Source organism: Haematobia irritans, chromosome 1 (genome assembly GCF_050003625.1).
Source record: "Haematobia irritans isolate KBUSLIRL chromosome 1, ASM5000362v1, whole genome shotgun sequence".
NCBI classification, from domain to species: Eukaryota; Metazoa; Arthropoda; class Insecta; order Diptera; family Muscidae; genus Haematobia; species Haematobia irritans.
The window spans coordinates 248,865,427-248,883,629 of NC_134397.1; the positions used below are offsets into that span (position 1 = coordinate 248,865,427).

The 18,203-nt window shown below is 31.3% G+C and overlaps 2 protein-coding genes across 5 annotated transcripts in view; one reads left to right on the forward strand and one right to left on the reverse strand.

Moving 5' to 3' along the window:
- Positions 1-1,929: 1,929 nt before the first annotated feature.
- Coq7 (ubiquinone biosynthesis protein COQ7, mitochondrial) lies at positions 1,930-11,378 on the forward strand. The gene is made up of 4 exons (XM_075288601.1): positions 1,930-2,069; positions 7,360-7,684; positions 10,872-10,990; positions 11,053-11,378. Exons 2-4 carry the CDS (start codon positions 7,360-7,362, stop codon positions 11,209-11,211), a joined length of 603 nt encoding a protein of 200 aa, XP_075144716.1. The 5' UTR covers positions 1,930-2,069; the 3' UTR covers positions 11,212-11,378.
- Positions 5,976-18,203, reverse strand: part of shf (WNT inhibitory factor 1) — a 46,753-nt gene continuing 34,525 nt past the window's right edge. For all 4 annotated transcript variants that reach the window (XM_075288598.1, XM_075288592.1, XM_075288594.1 and 1 more), the window contains 3 exons: positions 7,144-7,239; positions 6,275-6,478; positions 5,976-6,207 (listed from right to left, as the gene is read on the reverse strand). In XM_075288598.1, coding sequence (XP_075144713.1) covers positions 6,191-6,207; positions 6,275-6,478; positions 7,144-7,239 — 317 coding nt within the window. In that variant the 3' untranslated portion in view covers positions 5,976-6,190. The remainder of the gene's footprint in view (positions 6,208-6,274; positions 6,479-7,143; positions 7,240-18,203) is intronic.

The window sequence follows — 18,203 nt, forward strand, 5'->3', positions numbered from 1 at the left end:
GTGACGGCGCTTTTCCGAGGAGTTTTGGATATCGTATACGACTGTTTTCGACGTAGTGGGGATTCTCAGAAGCGCCCCAAAATTCAAAAATTGTTGGCAGGGTTTTGATACTTTTCCCTGGCGATTGTTGTAGTGTCAATTACGAGTCTGTGGTAGCGATGAGGATGAATGAAACTTTGAAATGCTGACAGGGAGGTGTCTTTTGTATTTTTAATTTGATATATTTTCATTTTCTTTGGATTTGTCTAACAATTTACAGAATCCTAGAATATTTATAGAAACTAATTCTTTTCGAATTTTTTATTATTTTTAATTGAAACTATTTGATTATATATTTCAATTAAATACATAAAACATCCAATAATTTTCTTAACTAAATAAATTTTTAATTTTGATTCAAAATTTTATTGTATTATTTAATTTTTTAATTGGCTACTTTTTGAACTTTAACCAATTTTTATACCCTTCACCACTACTGTGGTACAGGGTATAATAAGTTTGTGCCTAACCTAACCTAACGCCAAGAAGGAAAAGTCTGAGACCCATCGTTTAGTATACCGATCGTCTTAGAATTAAATTCTGAGTCGATTTAGCGAAGTCCGTCTGTCTGTCTGTCTGTCTGTCTGTCCGTCTGTCTGTCTGTTGATGTATTTTTGTGTGCAAAGTACAGCTCGCAGTTTTAGTCCGATTGTCCTAAAATTTGGTATATGGTCCTTTTTCGGCTCAAAGACGATCCCTATTGATTTTGGAAAAAATCGGTTCAGATTTAGATATAGCTGCCATATATATTTTTCACCGATCTTGGTCATAATTGGCGTGCATATCAACCGATCTTCCTCAAATTCCGTACATCCGAATATTTTATGAGTCTCGAAAAACTTGCAGAATATCAGCTAAATCGGTTCAGATTTAGATATAGCTCCCATATATAGCTTTCGCCCACAGAGGCCAATTTTTTGCTCCGATTTAGTTGAAATTTTGCACAGGGAGTAGAATTAGCATTGTAGCTATGCGTGTCAAATTTGGTTGAAATCGGTTCAGATTTAAATATAGCTCCCATATATAGCTTTCGCCCGATTTACACTCATATGACCACAGAGGCCAATTTTTAACTCCGATTTAGTTGAAATTTTGCACAGGGAGTAGAATTAGCACTGTAGCAATGCGTGCCAAATTTGGTTGAAATCGGTTCAGATTTAGATATATCTCACATATATAGCTTTCGCCCGATTTCCACTCATATGACCACAGAGGCTAATTTTTAACTCCGATGTAGTTGAAATTTTGCACTGGGAGTAGAATCAGCATTATAGCTATGCGTGCCAAATTTGGTTGAAATCGGTTCAGATTTAGATATAGCTCCCATATATATGTTTTTCTTATTTCGACAAAAATGGTCAAAATACCAACATTTTGCTTGTTAAATCGCCACTGCTTAGTCGAAAAGTTGTAAAAATTACTCTAATTTTCCTAAACTTCTAATACATATATATCGAGCGATAAATCATAAATATCCTTTTGCGAAGTTTCCTTAAAATTGCTTCAGATTTAAATGTTTCCCATATTTTTTGTACTAACATTGTGTTCCACCCTAGTGCATTAGCCGATACAAATTTTGAGTCTATAGATTTTGTAGAAGTCTATCAAATTCTGTCCAGATCGAGTGGTATTTAAATGTATGTATTTGGTACAAACCTTTATATATAGCCCCCAACACGTTTGACGAATGTGATATGGTATCGAAAATTTAGATCTACTAAGTGGTGCAGGGTATAATATAGTCGGCCCCGCCCGACTTTAGACTTTCCTTACTTGTTTAATTTGAAATATTTCGGTGATGTTTTTTTGTGTCTTGATAGACGAACACAACTGATATTTACTTCATAACAGCCGTTACGTTTCTGAGTGTATATCCAATGTGGCAACACTCTGTTATCAATGCTGGTTGCTGGAACAGCTGACTTTAATGTAAAAACGAAGAAGAAGAAGAGTTTATTTTTTTTTCGTAGTTGACGGCAAATTTCACAATATTTTAGTTTTTGTAAGAAATTAAACAACACATTCAAAATGTAAGTAAATGCTATAATATTGTTACGCATCATTAATTTTTATTCTGTTATATTAAAAAAATGTTTGTATAGTTGTGACGAATTTTTACGTAAGTAGCAAATGCCGGCATGAAGGTGTGATTTTGTTATAAATAAATTAATAATTTTAAGGACTCATTTTACTTCCTAATGGTAATTTTCTTATTCGTACAAGTGTAAAATGGACAGCAGCTTTTATTATGGGCTATGGAAAATCCTTAGGAATGAATTCCAAACACAAGGATCTGCGAGTAGCATTTGGACTGTCAAACTTTTGGTTGGTATTTACCGCCGTTCGGACTCGGCTATAAAAAGGAGGTCCCTTGTCATTGAGCTTAACATGGAATCGGGCAGCACACAGTGATAAGAGAGAAGTTCACCAATGTGGTATCACAATGGACTGAATAGTCTAAGTGAGCCTGATACATCGGGCTGCCACCTAGGTTAGGTTAAGGCGGTATGTTCCAGTTTTGGATAGTCGAAAAGGTTTCTTTGTCCGGGTATATTAGGAATAATGTTCATGTCCATGTGCATAACCAACGTAGGCATTATTTCCAAAGTTATCAGGTGCAACTACAAAGATCTTGGAGCAATTTGCCGAGGCATTGTCATGTTATCGACTGTGAGTAAACCATGAGTGTAGATACTTGCAATTAAATAAGTGGAAATATAGGCATAACAAATATTTAAATAATTGCTGATATCCTCGGGTTTCTTCCCTATACTATTCGGCATATGTTATGATCCCAACGTCAACAATCCCACGGCGGCGTGTTCCAGTTCCGGATAGTGCATCGTTTTTGCAATTTAATTGCAACGGGCTCCAAGGTAACAGGTTGGCTGATAAGTCCCCGGTCTAACAAAGAAAAACACATTTTTTTTGTCAAAATTCGTTTTTATTATTCAACATAGTTCCCTTCCAGAGCGATACAACGATCATAACGACCTTCCAATTTTTTGATACCATTTTGGTAGTACTCCATCGGTTTTGCCTCAAAATAGGCCTCAGTTTCGGCGATCACCTCTTCATTGCAGCCAAATTTTTTCCCTGCGAGCATCCTTTTGAGGTCTGAGAACAAGAAAAAGTCGCTGGGGGCCAGATCTGGTGGGGAAGCAATTCGAAGCTCAATTCATGAATTTTTGCCATCGTTTTCAATGACTTGTGGCACGGTGCGTTGTCTTGGTGGAACAAAACTTTTTTCTTCTTCATATGGGGCCGTTTTGCCGCGATTTCAACCTTCAAACGCTCCAATAACGCCATATAATAGTCACTATTGATGGTTTTTCCCTTCTCAAGATAATCGATAAAAATTATTCCATGCGCATCCCAAAAAACAGAGGCCATTACTTTGCCAGCGGACTTTTGAGTCTTTCCACGCTTCGGAGACGGTTCACTGGTCGCTGTCCACTGAGCCGACTGTCGATTGGACTCAGGAGTGTAGTGATGGAACCATGTTTCATATCGATGGAAAAATTCGGGTGTATTACGAGTTAACAGCTGCAAACACCGCTCAGAATCATCAATACGTTGTTGTTTTTGGTCAAATGTGAGCTCGTGCGGCATCCATTTTGCACAGAGCTTCAGCATATCCAAATATTGATGAATGATATGACCAACACGTTCCTTTGATATCTATACGGCCTCTGCTATCTCGATCACCTTCATTTTACGGTCATTCAAAATCATTTTGTGGATTTTTTTGATGGTTTCGTCGGTAACCACCTCTTTCGGGCGTCCACTGCGTTCACCGTCCTCCGTGATCATTTCACCACGCTTGAATTTTGCTTACCAATCAATTATTGTTAATTTCCCTGGGGCAGAGTCCGGAAACTCATTATGAAGCCAAGTTTTTGCTTCCACCGTATTTTTGCCCTTCAGAAAACAGGATTTTATCAAAACACGAAATTCCTTTTTTTCATTTTTTTCACAATAACAAAAGTTGCTTCACAAAAGACGCTCTATCTCACAAACTAATTGACTTACATACGTCAAAGTTTGACACGAATCATTTGAAGGTTGGTACTATATAAAAATAATATGCATTTAATACTAGCGACGCCATCTATGTGTCAGACCGGGGACTTATCAGCCAACCTGTTATAAGGACAAAACGACTATATCGGCTTTTGGACAAGGAAACAGTTTATACAAGTGAAATTCACAAACGCTATTATAACCAAAATTCGCGTTCGTATTTTAAGGACATGAAATCTTTGGCCTCACGACAATATTTCACGCTAACTTCCGAACGAAACAAGCTATCGACTTGAAACTTGGCACAAGTAGTTGTTATTGATGTAGGTCGGATGGTATTGCAAATGGACCATATCGGTCCACTTTTATGTATAGCCCCCATATAAACGGACCGCCAAATTTGGCTTGCGATTGCTCTAAGAGAAGCAAATTTCTTCCGATCCGGCTGAAATTTGGTACGTGGTGTTAGTATATGGTCTTTAACAACCATGCAAAAATTGGTCTATATCGGTCCACTATTACGTATAACCCCATATAAACGGACCCCCAAATTTGGCTTTCGGAGCCTCTAAGAGAAACAAATTTTATCCAATCCGGCTGAAATTTGGTACATGGTGTTAGTATATGGTCTTTAACAACCATGCAAAAAGTGGTCCACATCGGTCCATAATTATATATAGTTTCTACGCAATCCATAATTATATATAGCCCCCATATAAACCGATCCCCAGATATGGTTTGCGGAGCCTCTAAGAGAAGAAAATTTCATCCGATCCTACTGAAATTTGGTACATGGTGTTAGTATATGGTCTCTAACAACTGTGCAAAAATTGGTACACATCGGTCAATACTTATATATAGCCCCCATATAAACCGATCCCCCGATTTGGCTTGCGGAGCCTCTAAGAGAAGCAAATTTCATACGATCCGGCTGAAATTTGGTAGATGGTGTTAGTATATGGTCTCTAATGGCCATGCAAAAATTTGTCCATATCGGTCCATAATTATATATAGCCCCCATATAAACCGATCACCAGATTTGACCTCCGGAGCCTCTTGGAAGACCAAAATTCAGTTGATATTTGGTACGTGGTGTTAATATATGGCATCAAACACCCATGCAAAAATTGGTCGAAATCGGTCCATAATTATATATAGCCCCCATATAAACCGATCCCCAGATTTGACCTCCGGTGCCTTTCGGAGAAGCAAAATTCATCCGATCTGGTTGAAATTTGCCAAAAGTGGTCCATATCAGTCCATAATCATATATAGCCCCCATATAAACCGATCCCGAGATTTGGTTTTGGAGCCTCTTGGAGGAGCAAATTTCATCCGAGTCAGTTGAAATTTGGTACATTGTGCTAGTATATGGCCGTTAACAACCATGCCGAACTAGGTCCATATCGGTCTATAGTTATATATAGCCCTCAGATAAATCGATCACCAATCACACAAAAATTTGTCCATATCAAGTTCATAATTGTATATAGCCCCCATATAAGCGACCCCCATATTTCAATTCTGGCTATCTACGTACCGTGCAAAAGTCCATATCGATTCGAAATTATTTGTAGACTTACCTACACATACCTTTTTGTCTAATATATGCCACGTATGGACTAACTCACAATTTAGAAAACGATTTAAGATGCAACAACCCAAGTAAATCGATTGTGGATGACAGTCTTTCGTAGAAGTTTCTACGCAATCCATGGTGGAGGGTACATAAGATTCGGCCTGGCCGAACTTACGGCCATATATACTTGTTTTTTTTTTTTTTTTAATAAATTATTATTAACGTTAATCGATTAACCGAAAATGCTGAAATAATTGCATGTCCGCAAAGAAACAAAATTCCAACAAAATTTTTTTTAAGATGTATATTTAAATAAAAATATAATTTATCACAAGTTTTTGTTGTTGTTCGTTAAAGAAATTTTTATCGAAAAAAAAATAGCAGCAAATTGATAATAGTATTTGCCGCACATGGTATGGCCAAACACCCTTATCTTGTGGTGGATGATTACAGAAAGAAATATAAACTTAAATACCTATGCTGTTAAATGAAAAAAAAATGGTTTTTGATCTTAATTATACACCGAATATCTTTGATCTTCGAATGGCTTTAATGTTTCTTAACACCTGTAAAAAAAAACAGAAAATTTAATTTTTAATAAAAAATATTTTTTTTAAGTTAATGACCACTTACGTTGATTACAATATCTTCCATAGAATCCTTCTTTACATTTACATGTTTTATTGGGCATACAGTCTCCATGTTTGCATTTGCCCTTGCATGTTGGTCTCTGACGACGACCAATTTCACAATGGTTGCCGCTAAGACCCTCGGCACAGCGGCATAAATTTGTACCAATACAACGACCACCATGCATGCAGGATATTTCACATTTTGCTAAAAAATAGAAATTATTCGAAAATCCGGGATTTTATTTTTGTATTAATTTTCTAAAACTTTTTAGTATATTTTCATTTAGAGGAAAAAAAAAAATGACAAACAATTTAACTTTTCTATTTTTAACTTTTTATTGAACATATTGAAGTCACACTACGTAGCAAAAAATGTAGATTGTATACAAAAATAAATATCACTTAAATTTTTCCAATTAAAATTTTAATTTATTTAAAAAATATATATTAAATTAAACATTTAAGTGGTTCAACCAAATCTTTGATTGAATTTTGCTTAATTAATAAATTTTTTAATTGGAATAACTAACTTTGGTGATTGATACCATCATTTCTGTAACTGAAGGCATTCCAATTAAAAGTTAATTGGATCAATTAATTTAGTGATAGAAAACAAAAAAATATTTTCAAAATTTTCCCATCTAATTAGGCTATCAGACCTAAGGTTGTTTTCCGCAAATAAAAAGACTTTTTTTATTGCATTGTTCCCAACGTTTCGACAATTTTTGTTGTCTTCTTCAGAAAACAACCTTAGATCTGATAGCTTAATTAGATGGGAAAATTTTGAAAAAAATAAACGGACCAAAAATAATAATCAAAAAAATTTTTTTTTTTGTGTATAAATTCAGTTATGGCATTATAATAACTTACAAAATTCACAACGTAATCCATAATAACCTCGCCGGCATTCACATTTATCTTTCTGAACACATTTACCACCATTTAAACATTTTTCCGAACATATACCTGAAAATATAAAATAGAATAGAACAAAGAATATAATTTAATTTCTAAATAAAAAAATTTTAAATATTTAATTTCTAAAACTTTGCTAATAATATTTCCCTTTATCCCTTATAATTTCAGATGATGTTGTCCAATGTAAAAACTCTAAATTCCCGTGGCCTTTCATGTGCCCTTCGATGCTATTCTACAGCACCATCAAAACGTCCCTCGGCTCTAACCGATGAAATAATCCGTGTTGATCATGCCGGTGAATTGGGTGCTGATCGTATTTATGCCGGTCAAATGGCCATCTTAGGCAATGGACCCATGGGTAAAACTATTGGCCATATGTGGGAACAAGAAAAGGAACATCGTCGTCAATTTGAATCACTAATAAATCAACATCGTGTTCGACCAACAATAATGACACCCATATGGAATGTTGCCGGATTTGTTTTAGGAGCAGGTTGGTAAACACGGTTGCCCCTAAAGCCAAAAATAAAATTTTATTCTAATAATAAAATTTTATTTCTATAGACAATTTTGTCAAAATTTTATTTCTATAGAAACTTATCTCCAAATTTTATGTCTATAGAAAATTTTGTCAAAATTTTGTTTCCATAGAAATTTTGTCAAACATTTATTTTTTTTCGAAAATTTTGTCAAACATTTATTTTCTATAGAAAATTTTGGCAACATTTTTTTTCTTGAGAAAACTTTGTCAACATTTTATTTCTTTTGAAAATTTTGTCAAAATTTTATTTCTTTTGAAAATTTTGTCAAAATTTTATTTCTACAGAAAATTTTGCCAAAATATTATTTCTATAGAAAATTTTGTCAACAACTTATTTCTAGAAAATTTTGTCAAAATTTTATTTCTATAGAAAATGTTGTCAAAATTTTATTTCTATAAAAAATTTTGTCAAAATTTTATTTCTATAGAAAAATTTGTCAAGATTTTTTGTCTATAGAAAATTATGTCAAAATTTTATTTTCATAGGAAAATTTTTCCTATAGAAAATTTTGTCAAAATTTTATTTCTATTGAAAATTTTGTCAAAATTTTATTTGTATAGAAAATTTTGTGAAAATTTTATTTCTATAAAACATTTTGTCAAAATTATATTTCTATAGATTTTTTTTCAAAATTTTTTTCTTTTGAAAATTTTGACAAAATTTTATTTCGTTTGAAAATTGTGTCAAAATCTAATTTCTATAGAAAATTTTCGCAAAATTTTATTTCTATAGATAACTTTGTCCAAATTTTATTTCTATAGAAAATTTTGTCAAAATTTTATTTCGATAGAAAATTTTGTCAAAATTTTATTTCTATAAAAATTTTGTCAACAACTTATTTCTATATATATATTTTGCGGTGGCTTGCAGAACGAACAGCATCACACGAACTCACATACAAAATCCCAGTAGATGGTTAGTGGCACTAACCGAAATATTGGAAATAAATATTAAAACAAATCAATAATCGATTGTTTCTATGACCTCAAGCCGAACAAAATTAATAATCAGAATAAATTTTATTTCTATAGAAAATTTTGTCCAATTTTTATTTCTATAGAAAATTTTGTCCAATTTTTATTTCTATAGAAAATTTTGTCAATATTTTATTTCTATAGAAAATTTTGCCAAGATTTTATTTCTATAGAAAATTATGTCAAAATTTTATTTCTTTTGAAAATTTTGTCAAAATTTTATTTTATAGAAAATTTTGTCAAATTTTATTTCTATAGAAAATTTTTGTCAAAATTTTATTTCTATAGAAAATTTTGTCAAAATTTTATTTCTATAGAAAATTCTGTCAAAATTTTATTTCTATAGAAAATTTTGTCAAAATTTTATTTCTATAGAAAATTTTGTCAAAATTTTATTTCTATAGAAAATTTTGTCCAAATTTTATTTGTATAGAAAATTTTGTCCAAATTTTATTTCTATAGAAAATTTTATTTCTATAGAAAATTTTCTCAAAATTTTATTTCTATAGAAAATTTTGACAAAAGTTTATTCCTATAGAAAATTTTGTCAAAATTTTATTTCTATAGAAAATTTTGTCAAAATTGTATTTCTATAGAAAATTTTGTCCAAATTTTATTTCTATAGAAAATTTTGTCCAAATTTTATTTCTATAGAAAATTCTGTCAAAATTGTATTTCTATAGAAAATTTTGTCAAAATTTTATTTCTATAGAAAATTTTGTCAAAATTTTATTTCTAAAGAAAATTTTGTCAAAGTTTAATTTCTATAGAAAATTTTCTCAAAATTTTATTTCTATAGAAAATTTTGTCAAAATTTTATTTCTATAGAAAATTTTGTCAAAATTTTATTTATATAGAAAATTTTGTAAAAATCTTATTTCTATAGAAAATTTTGTCAAAGCTGTATTTCTAAAGAAAGTTTTGTCACAATTTTATTTCTATAGAAAATTTTAGCAAAATTTTATTTCTATAGAAAATTGTAGCAAAATTTTATTTCTATAGAATATTTTTGCAAAATTTTATTTCTATAGAAAATTTTGTCAAAATTGTATTTCTATAGAAAATTTTGTCAAGATTTTATTTCTATAGAAAATTATGTCAAAATTTTATTTCCATACGAACATTTTGTCGAAATCATATTCCTATAGAAAATTTTGTCAAAATGTTATTCCTATAGAAAATTTTGTCGAAATTTTATTTCTATAGAAAATTTTGTCAAAATGTTATTTCTAAAGAAAATTTTGTCAAAATTTTATTTCTATAGAAAAATTTAGCAGAATTTTATTTCTATAGAAAATTTTGTCAAGATTTTATTTCTATAGAAAATTATGTCAAAATTGTATTTCTATAGAAAATGTTGTCAAAGTTTTATTTCCATACGAAAATTTTGTCAAAATTTTATTTCTAAAGAAAATTTTGTCAAAATTTTATTTCTATAGAAAATTTTAGCAAAATTTTATTTCTATAGTCAATTGTAGCAAAATTTTATTTCTATAGAATATTTTTGCAAAATTTTATTTCTATAGAAAATTTTGTCAAAATTTTATTTCTATAGAAATTTTTTTTCAAAATTTTATTTTTATAGAAACTTTTGTCAAAATTTTATTTCTATAGAAAATTTTGGCAAAATTTTATTTCTATAGAAAAATTTATCAAATTTTTATTTCTATAGAAAATTTTAGCAAAATTTTATTTTATAGATAATTTTGTCAAAATTGTATTTCTATAGAAAATTTAATCAAAATTTTATTTCTTTTGAAAATTATGTCAAAATTTTATTTCTATAAAAAATTTTGTTAAGATTTTATTTCTATAGAAAATTTTGCAAACATTTTATTTCAATAGAAAATTTTGTCAACATTTTATTTCTATAGAAAATTTTAGCAAAATTGTATTTCTGTATATAATTTTGTCAAAATTTTATTTCTATAGATAATTTTGTCAAAATCTTATTTCTATAGATAATTTTGACAAAATTTTATTTCTATAGATAATTTTGTCAACAACTTATTTCTAGAAAATTTTGTCAAAATTATATTTCTATAAAAAAATTTTGTCAAAATATTATTTCTATAGACAATTGTATTTCTGTAGAGAATTTTGTCAAAATTTTATTTCTATAGAAAATTTTGTTATTTTACACTAAATTTAATTTTCCATACAGGTACCGCTTTAATGGGTGAAAAGGCAGCTATGGCTTGTACGGTGGCTGTAGAAACAGTTATCGTGGAACACTATAATGAACAATTGAGACAAATAATGGATTCACCACAACCAGATAAGGTAACGAATATCCTTAACTTCTTTGTCATAACAATAATGGATTCTATTTTCTTTATATTTAGGAACTGCTGAAAACCATAACCAAATTTCGTGACGAAGAACAAGAACATCATGATACTGGTATTGATTGTGGTGCAGAACAGGCTCCTTTCTATAAGGCCATGACCGAAGTCATTAAGTTGGGTTGTAAAACAGCCATAGCCATATCGAAAAAGATTTAATCTAGCAAAGCAAATAATTTTAAGAAATGTAAATAATTTCGTCCCTGGTGGTCATACAATGTTATAGTATATTTAAGTTTTACAAGAAATTTTTCTTCTTCGTAGACCAGTTCCACGTACAATTGAATATGAAATCAAGCAAATAAATAATTAAGCATTTTTCAAAATTGGTGGGAGTCAACAGCAAAATTTACTTCAAGATCAATGAAAATTCAGCAGAATAATTCTTTTAGTCATTACTATATCAAAGAAGAAATCAATTTATTACTGAATCAAACAAGAAAAGTTAAAATTGATATCAAGATTCAAATTAACAATATGATCAAGATTTAAAATGGGGTAAGTGAAAATATTCTTTTGTTTTCTATGTACATGGGTAGGTTGTCTGTTATTAGTCTTCCACGATTTTGTTTTTACGAATGTTAAGCTGCAATATTGCCAAAAATAGGTATTCGATAAAAAATCAGTAGAAGAAAAATGTTTGTTCTAAAACCAGCTAATTACCAGCAATATTACATTGGATACAGCAACGTACACAGAATTCGAAGATTTCGAATGTTACTCTGGGCTCCAATACACTTTTCCATGTGTGCGAAACAATTTTAGGGTGGAGGCCCCTCTGAATACGTCCTTTATTGTGAATTTTGTTTGTAAAACGATGCTATAGAATGTCTAAGGGCACGGTCACAGTAGGGAAATATTTCACAAAAATGAGCTACCCAATTGGTTTCTGTCAAATATATGCTAGTGTGATTGTAGGAGCGAAGTTCTTTTCGTCTTTGGCACTCTTTTCAAATATTCGAAAATCGATATTTTTCTTTTAATTTTTTTTTAACATGAAAATGTCGACATTCGTCTTTTAGACTTTTTGACTTTTTTGAAAATTTGATAAAGTCTATTTTCGACGTTTACCGTTATCGAATCGAATTTTTATGTCGTAACTCTCGGCTTTCTAATATTTTTTTTTTACAAATTAAAGCAAATTCGAAATTATCGAGTTTGGTCACTATAAAAAGTTGATTAGTTGATTTTTACGAACATCAAAATTCGATCTGTGGATATGTATCGACTTTTACAAAATTCACACACAAAAAAAATCTGAGTCAACCACGAAATTAATTGGTGCAATTAATGTTTTAATTGAAATGTCTTCGCAGAAATGATAGCCACCGTGGTGCAATGGTTAACATGCCCGCCTTGCATACACAAGGTCGTGGGTTCGATTCCTGCTTCGACCGAACACCAAAAAGTATCTCAGCGGTGGATTATCCCACCTCAGTAATGCTGGTGACATTTCTGAGGGTTTCAAAGCTTCTCTAAGTGGTTTCACTGCAATGTGGAACGCCGTTCGGACTCGGCTATAAAAAGAAGGTCCCTTGTCATTGAGCTTAACATGGAATCGGGCAGCACTCAGTAATCAGAGAGAAGTTCACCAATGTGGTATCACAATGGACTGAATAGTCTAAGTGAGCCTGATACATCGGGCTGCCACCTAACCTAACCTAACCTAGTATCAATTAAAAAATTAATTGATTCAATTAGAAAATTAATTGATACTATTAAATTTTCTAATTGATTTTTGTTTCAATTAAAAAATTTCTTGAATCAATTAAATTTTTAATTGAATATTTTTTAAAACTCAATTAAGTTTTTAATTGCAAAAATCTTCGTAAAATTTTTTTCTGTGCATTTCGATTAGTCGATGTTGAAGATAATAAAAAGTCGACATTGACTTTAAAAAAAGTCGATTTTCGATTTTTGTATTCCTCTTTTCAAAAATAAAACAAAATCTCCTAAGCGAAACAATTTCATGGGAATACAAATGTTCTTTCACGTCTTGAACATGGACCCCGACATCACGATTCCCAAAATTGTTGGAGTGACGTTACAATCGTATGTTTCTATTTATGAAGCATGCAAAACTGGTCGCAAAATCGGGCGATACATATATGCGGGAGCTATATCTAAATCTGAACCGATTTCGATGATTTTTTTGCACATGTTGTACCTACTACAAAAGATTAGAGTTAGTTAAGTTTGAGTAAGATCGGTTGGTAAATAAGGGTTTTACGGCCAAATTTGGCAACGTTCTTGGCAGAAACAAAATTCTCAATGTGCTGACTGGCAGCAGACAGAGCAAAGACACAACTACTCCTCCTGGATTGTTATCGCAGTAATCATCCTAGCAGTTTGGATGATTACTGCTCTTGGATAAGCAATCACCACCCATGAATGTAAGTGTTGATCTAACATACGTCATCTACAGCGCGAGATCCAGCTCTACAAAAGAGCGCAATAGATCAGGCAGTATACCAGGCAGGTGTGAACAGGATTCATGAGGATACTGTAGCTCAAGCGGTGAGAAGGTACAAGGAGGAAAGAGACCCTTCCACAGATAATCGCTACAGATAAGCACTTCCATACACAATCCAACCAACAAATTAAAATTTTGTCAAAATTTTATTTCTATAGAAAATTTTGTCAAAATTTTAGTTCTATAGAAAATTTTGTCAAAATTTTAGTTCTATAGAAAATTTTGTCAAAATTTTATTTCTATAGAAAATTTTGTCAAAATTTTATTTCTATAGAAAATTTTGTCAAAATTTTATTTCTATAGAAAATTTTGTCAAAATTTTATTTCTATAGAAAATTTTGTCAAAATTTTATTTCTATAGAAAATTTTGTCAAAATTTTATTTCTATAGAAACTTTTTTGAAAAAATTATATAAAATTTTGACCAATTTTTTTATATGGACAATTTTGTCAAAATTTTATTTCTATAGAAAATTTTTACAACAATTTATTTCAATACAAAATTTTGTCAAAAATATTTTTCTTATATAAATTTTTGTCAACAATTTATTTCTATAGAAAATTCTGTCAACAATTTCTATAGAAAATTTTATTTCTATAGATAATTTTGTCAAAATTTTATTTCTATAGAAAATTTTGTCAAAATTTAATTTTTTTAGAAAATTTTGTCAAAATTTTATTTCTATAGAAAATTTTGTCAAAATTTTATTTTTATAGAAAATTTTGTCAAAATTTTATTTCTATAGAAAATTTTGTCAACAATTTATTTCTATAGAAAATTTTTGTCAAAATTTTATTTCTGTAGAATATTTTTGTCACAACTTTATTTCTATAGAAAATTTTGTCAAAATTTTATTTCTATAGAAAATTTTGTCAAAATTTTATTTCTATAGAAAATTTTGTCAAAATTTTATTTCTATAGAAAATTTTGTCAAAATTTTATTTCTATAGAAAATTTTGTCAAAATTTTATTTCTATAGAATATTTTGTCAAAATTTTATTCTATTGAAAATTTTGTCAAAATTTTATGTCTATTTTTCAAATTTTGATTTCAAGATTTTATTTCTATAGAAAATTTTGTCAAAAATTTATTTCTATAGGAAATTTTGTCAACATTTTATTTCTATAGAAAATTTGATCAAAATTTTATTTCTATAGAAAATTTTGGTAAAATTTTATTTCTATAGAATATTTTGTCAAAATTTTATTCTATTGAAAATTTTGTCAAAATTTTATTCTTTTGAAAATTTTGTCAAAATTTTATTTCTATATAAAATTTTGTCAACAATTTATTTCTATAGAAAATTTTTGTCAAAATTTTATTTCTATAGAATATTTTTGTCAAAATTTTATTTCTATAGAAAATTTTGTCAAAATTTTATTTCTATAGAAAATTTTGTCAAGATTTGATTTCTATAGAAAATTTTGTCAACAATTTATTTCTATAGAAAATATTTGTCAAAATTTTATTTCTATAGAAAATTTTGTCAAAATTTTATTTCTATAAAAAATTATGTCAAGATTTTATTTCTATAGAAAATTTTGTCAAAATTTTATTTGTATAGAATTTTTTTCAAAATTTTATTCTATTGAAAATTTTGTCAAAATTTTATTTCTATATAAAATTTTGTCAAAATTTGATTTCTGTACAAAATTTTGTCAAAATTTGATATCTATAGAACATTTTTGCAAAATTTTATTACTATAGAAAATTTTGTTGAAATTTTATGTCTATAGAAAATTTTCAAATTTTGATTTCAAAATTTTATTTCTATAGATAATTTTGTCACCATTTTATTTCTATAGAAAAATTCATCAACATTTTATTTCTATAGAAAATTTTGTCAACAATTTATTTCTATAGAAAATTTTTGTAAAAAATGTATTTCTATAGAAAATTTTGTCAAAATTTTATTTCTATTCAAAATGTTGTCAAAATTTTATTTCTATAGAAAATTTTTGTAAAAATTTTATTTCTATAGAAAATTTTGTCAAAATTTTATTTCTATTCAAAATGTTGTCAAAATTGTATTTCTAAAAAAATTTTGTAAAAATGTCATTTCTATATAAAATTTTGTCAAAATTATATTTCTAAAGAAAATTTTGTCAAAATTTTATTTCTATAGAAAATTTTGTCAAAATTTTATTTCAAAATTGTATATCTGTAGAACATTTTTGCAAAATTTTATTTCTAGAGTAACTTCTTGCTAAATTTTATTTCTATACCTCTTAATTGCAGAGCGATATTTTGCAAAATCTACCAAAATATCAAGAATTCTACCAATCTACGAAACAGTAAAAAATCTACCATTTTTGGTAGAATTCTATCAACTGTGGCAACCGTGTTGTCATGCCAGACTTGCAGGAGGGAATTCATCAGGGAAAATTAACCGATTCGGTATTTTGTCTGCAAGACCTCGACACATGAAGTGCTCAAACCGCTGGAATTCGGAGGAGTATACTCCTGATTATGTTTGAACCTGATGCCGTAGAACCCAACAACGTCACATAGTCCTTTCATGTGCTTCGTTGTCAGCACATAATACAGTCCAAACAGGTCGCCGTGTGCAATTGCCGTAACCACTGAAAGAATCCAGTAATGGGGTCAAGATCCTTTAGTGAAACTGTAATGGGTCTCGTATGTCGCAATAGACTGAATTTTCTAAACGAGGCTGACAACTAACTAACCTAACTAGCAGTTTGTCGAAATAACTACGTACTGCTCCAAAATTCGTTAGTAGATTTCTTCAAAATTGGGAATGTAAAAGAAAATATGACTGCAGACTTTTACATCCATCATCGAGACCTTAGTTGGTCGGTGTTCTAACCAAAGGGACCATCGCCGGATGAGTTACCAGCTTCTAATTTTTTTTTCAGCGGTGGACTATATTCCCAATTCTGGTGACATTTCCGAGTGTTTCTAAGTGAGCCTGTAAATATCGAGCTGCCACTATACCTAACCTAACCTAGCTTTGTGCAATGTCGGGCATTGTTGTTGTAATAGTTTATTGTGACTTCATCCTATTTTATGTTATACGCTTTAGTACTTCAGCTTGTAGCCAGATCAAGGAGCTCTGCGGCTAAGGTGGGACGTGTCCAGAGTGATCTGGTGTGAGTCGAGTAGGTTTAGCTGGGCAAGAGAAAATATGACGCGTGTCATGCGTGGCCTTGGTTTCAGATTGGACACACGTCAATTACTGGTAGATAGGAATTGAGGCGGCTGCACTTGCCTGATCTTAATTGGGTCAAAACTACTACCTACAAGTCTGGCGTGGGAGGTCTCTTTCCTCCGATGCTATGGGCGGTGGTCGGACTCCGAGAACTTGATTAACCTTGTAGCTTCTCACCGCTTCAGCTACAGTATCTTCATGAATCATGTTTAAACCTGCTTGTTACGCTGCTTGATCTAGAGGCTCTCTTTTGTAGCGCTGGATCTCGCGCTCTAGATGATGTATATCAACCCTTACGTTCCTGGGTGGTGGTTGTGTATCCATGAGATAAATAGTGGTTTGGGTGATTAATGCGATAACAACCCAGGAGATACTGCTTTGACAACATGTAGTTGTGTCTTCGCACAGGGATGATCTTTGTCTCCACATAAAGGTTATCCAGGGGTGTGCTGCGGAGACACCCAGTCGCAGTTCTAAGGGCGGCGTTCTGGCAGGTCTGTATGTTATTCCACTGCGTATCGCTAGTCTGAGGTGTCCATACTGGAGGAGCATAGTTTACCACTGACCAGCCAATTGCCTTATAGGTAGTTAACAAGGTTTCTTTGTCCGCACCCCAAGCACTGCCGGCAAGTGACTTGAGGACCTTATTTATACCACGGAGCTTATTACAAATTGCAGTGGCATGGGCAGATGACATGAAAGGTCTGTCGAATATGACCCCATGAATCTTGGTCGGGTCGGAATCATTTCGCCATCGACACTAATATTCAACTGCCTGCGTGCTTCTGCCGTCCATGTAGTGAATAGTGTGGCTGAGGATTTGGTGGGGGATATCCTCAAATTTCTCGCAGTGAAATAACTGGTAAGATTAGCGAGGTAGACGTTTAATCGATCGCAGATGTCATCAACATTGGGCCCGGATGCCATGATTGTACAGTCGTCTGCGTATGATACAATCTCGACGCCGTCATGAGGGTGTGGAATAGAGAACAGGTAGAGGTAAAAAAGTGCCGGTCATATCAACCCACCCTGGGGAACTCCCAGTTTCACTCTACGGGGTCTTTATTCCCTACGACTGGCGCCCGGACAGATAATTAGTAACCCAACGCTTAGTTCCTGACGGTAGGGATGTATTCTCGATGTCCTCGAAAAGTCTGGCATGGTTGACCGTATCGAATGCCTTCGATAGATCAAGCGCCACACGGACCGTCCTGTGACACGGCTTGGGCTCATTGAGTCCCCTATTTTTGTATGGTGAAATGGCATACAAATCCGTGGTCGTACTATGTACTTTGCGGGATCCATGTTGATGATTAGCAGCTGGAAAATTCTCAACAAGGCTGGGGAGGAGTAGTGCCTTAATTGTCTTGGCTACTGGCGAGAGAAGGGAAATCGGTCTGTACGATTCACACTTGTTCGAGTCTTTGTCTGGTTTCAGTAGTGGAATTACCCTACCCATTTTCCAGACATGGGATATAATAAGCGATTTTAAGGACAAATTGAGGAGTT

Bases quoted from the DNA above. Each gene is read 5' to 3' on its own strand.
- Coq7 (XM_075288601.1), top strand. From the start codon at position 7,360: ATGATGTTGTCCAATGTAAAAACTCTAAATTCCCGTGGCCTTTCATGT. The intron at 7,685-10,871 runs GTTGGTAAACAC...TTTTCCATACAG, and splicing joins CGGATTTGTTTTAGGAGCAG to GTACCGCTTTAATGGGTGAA. The intron at 10,991-11,052 runs GTAACGAATATC...CTTTATATTTAG, and splicing joins ATTCACCACAACCAGATAAG to GAACTGCTGAAAACCATAAC.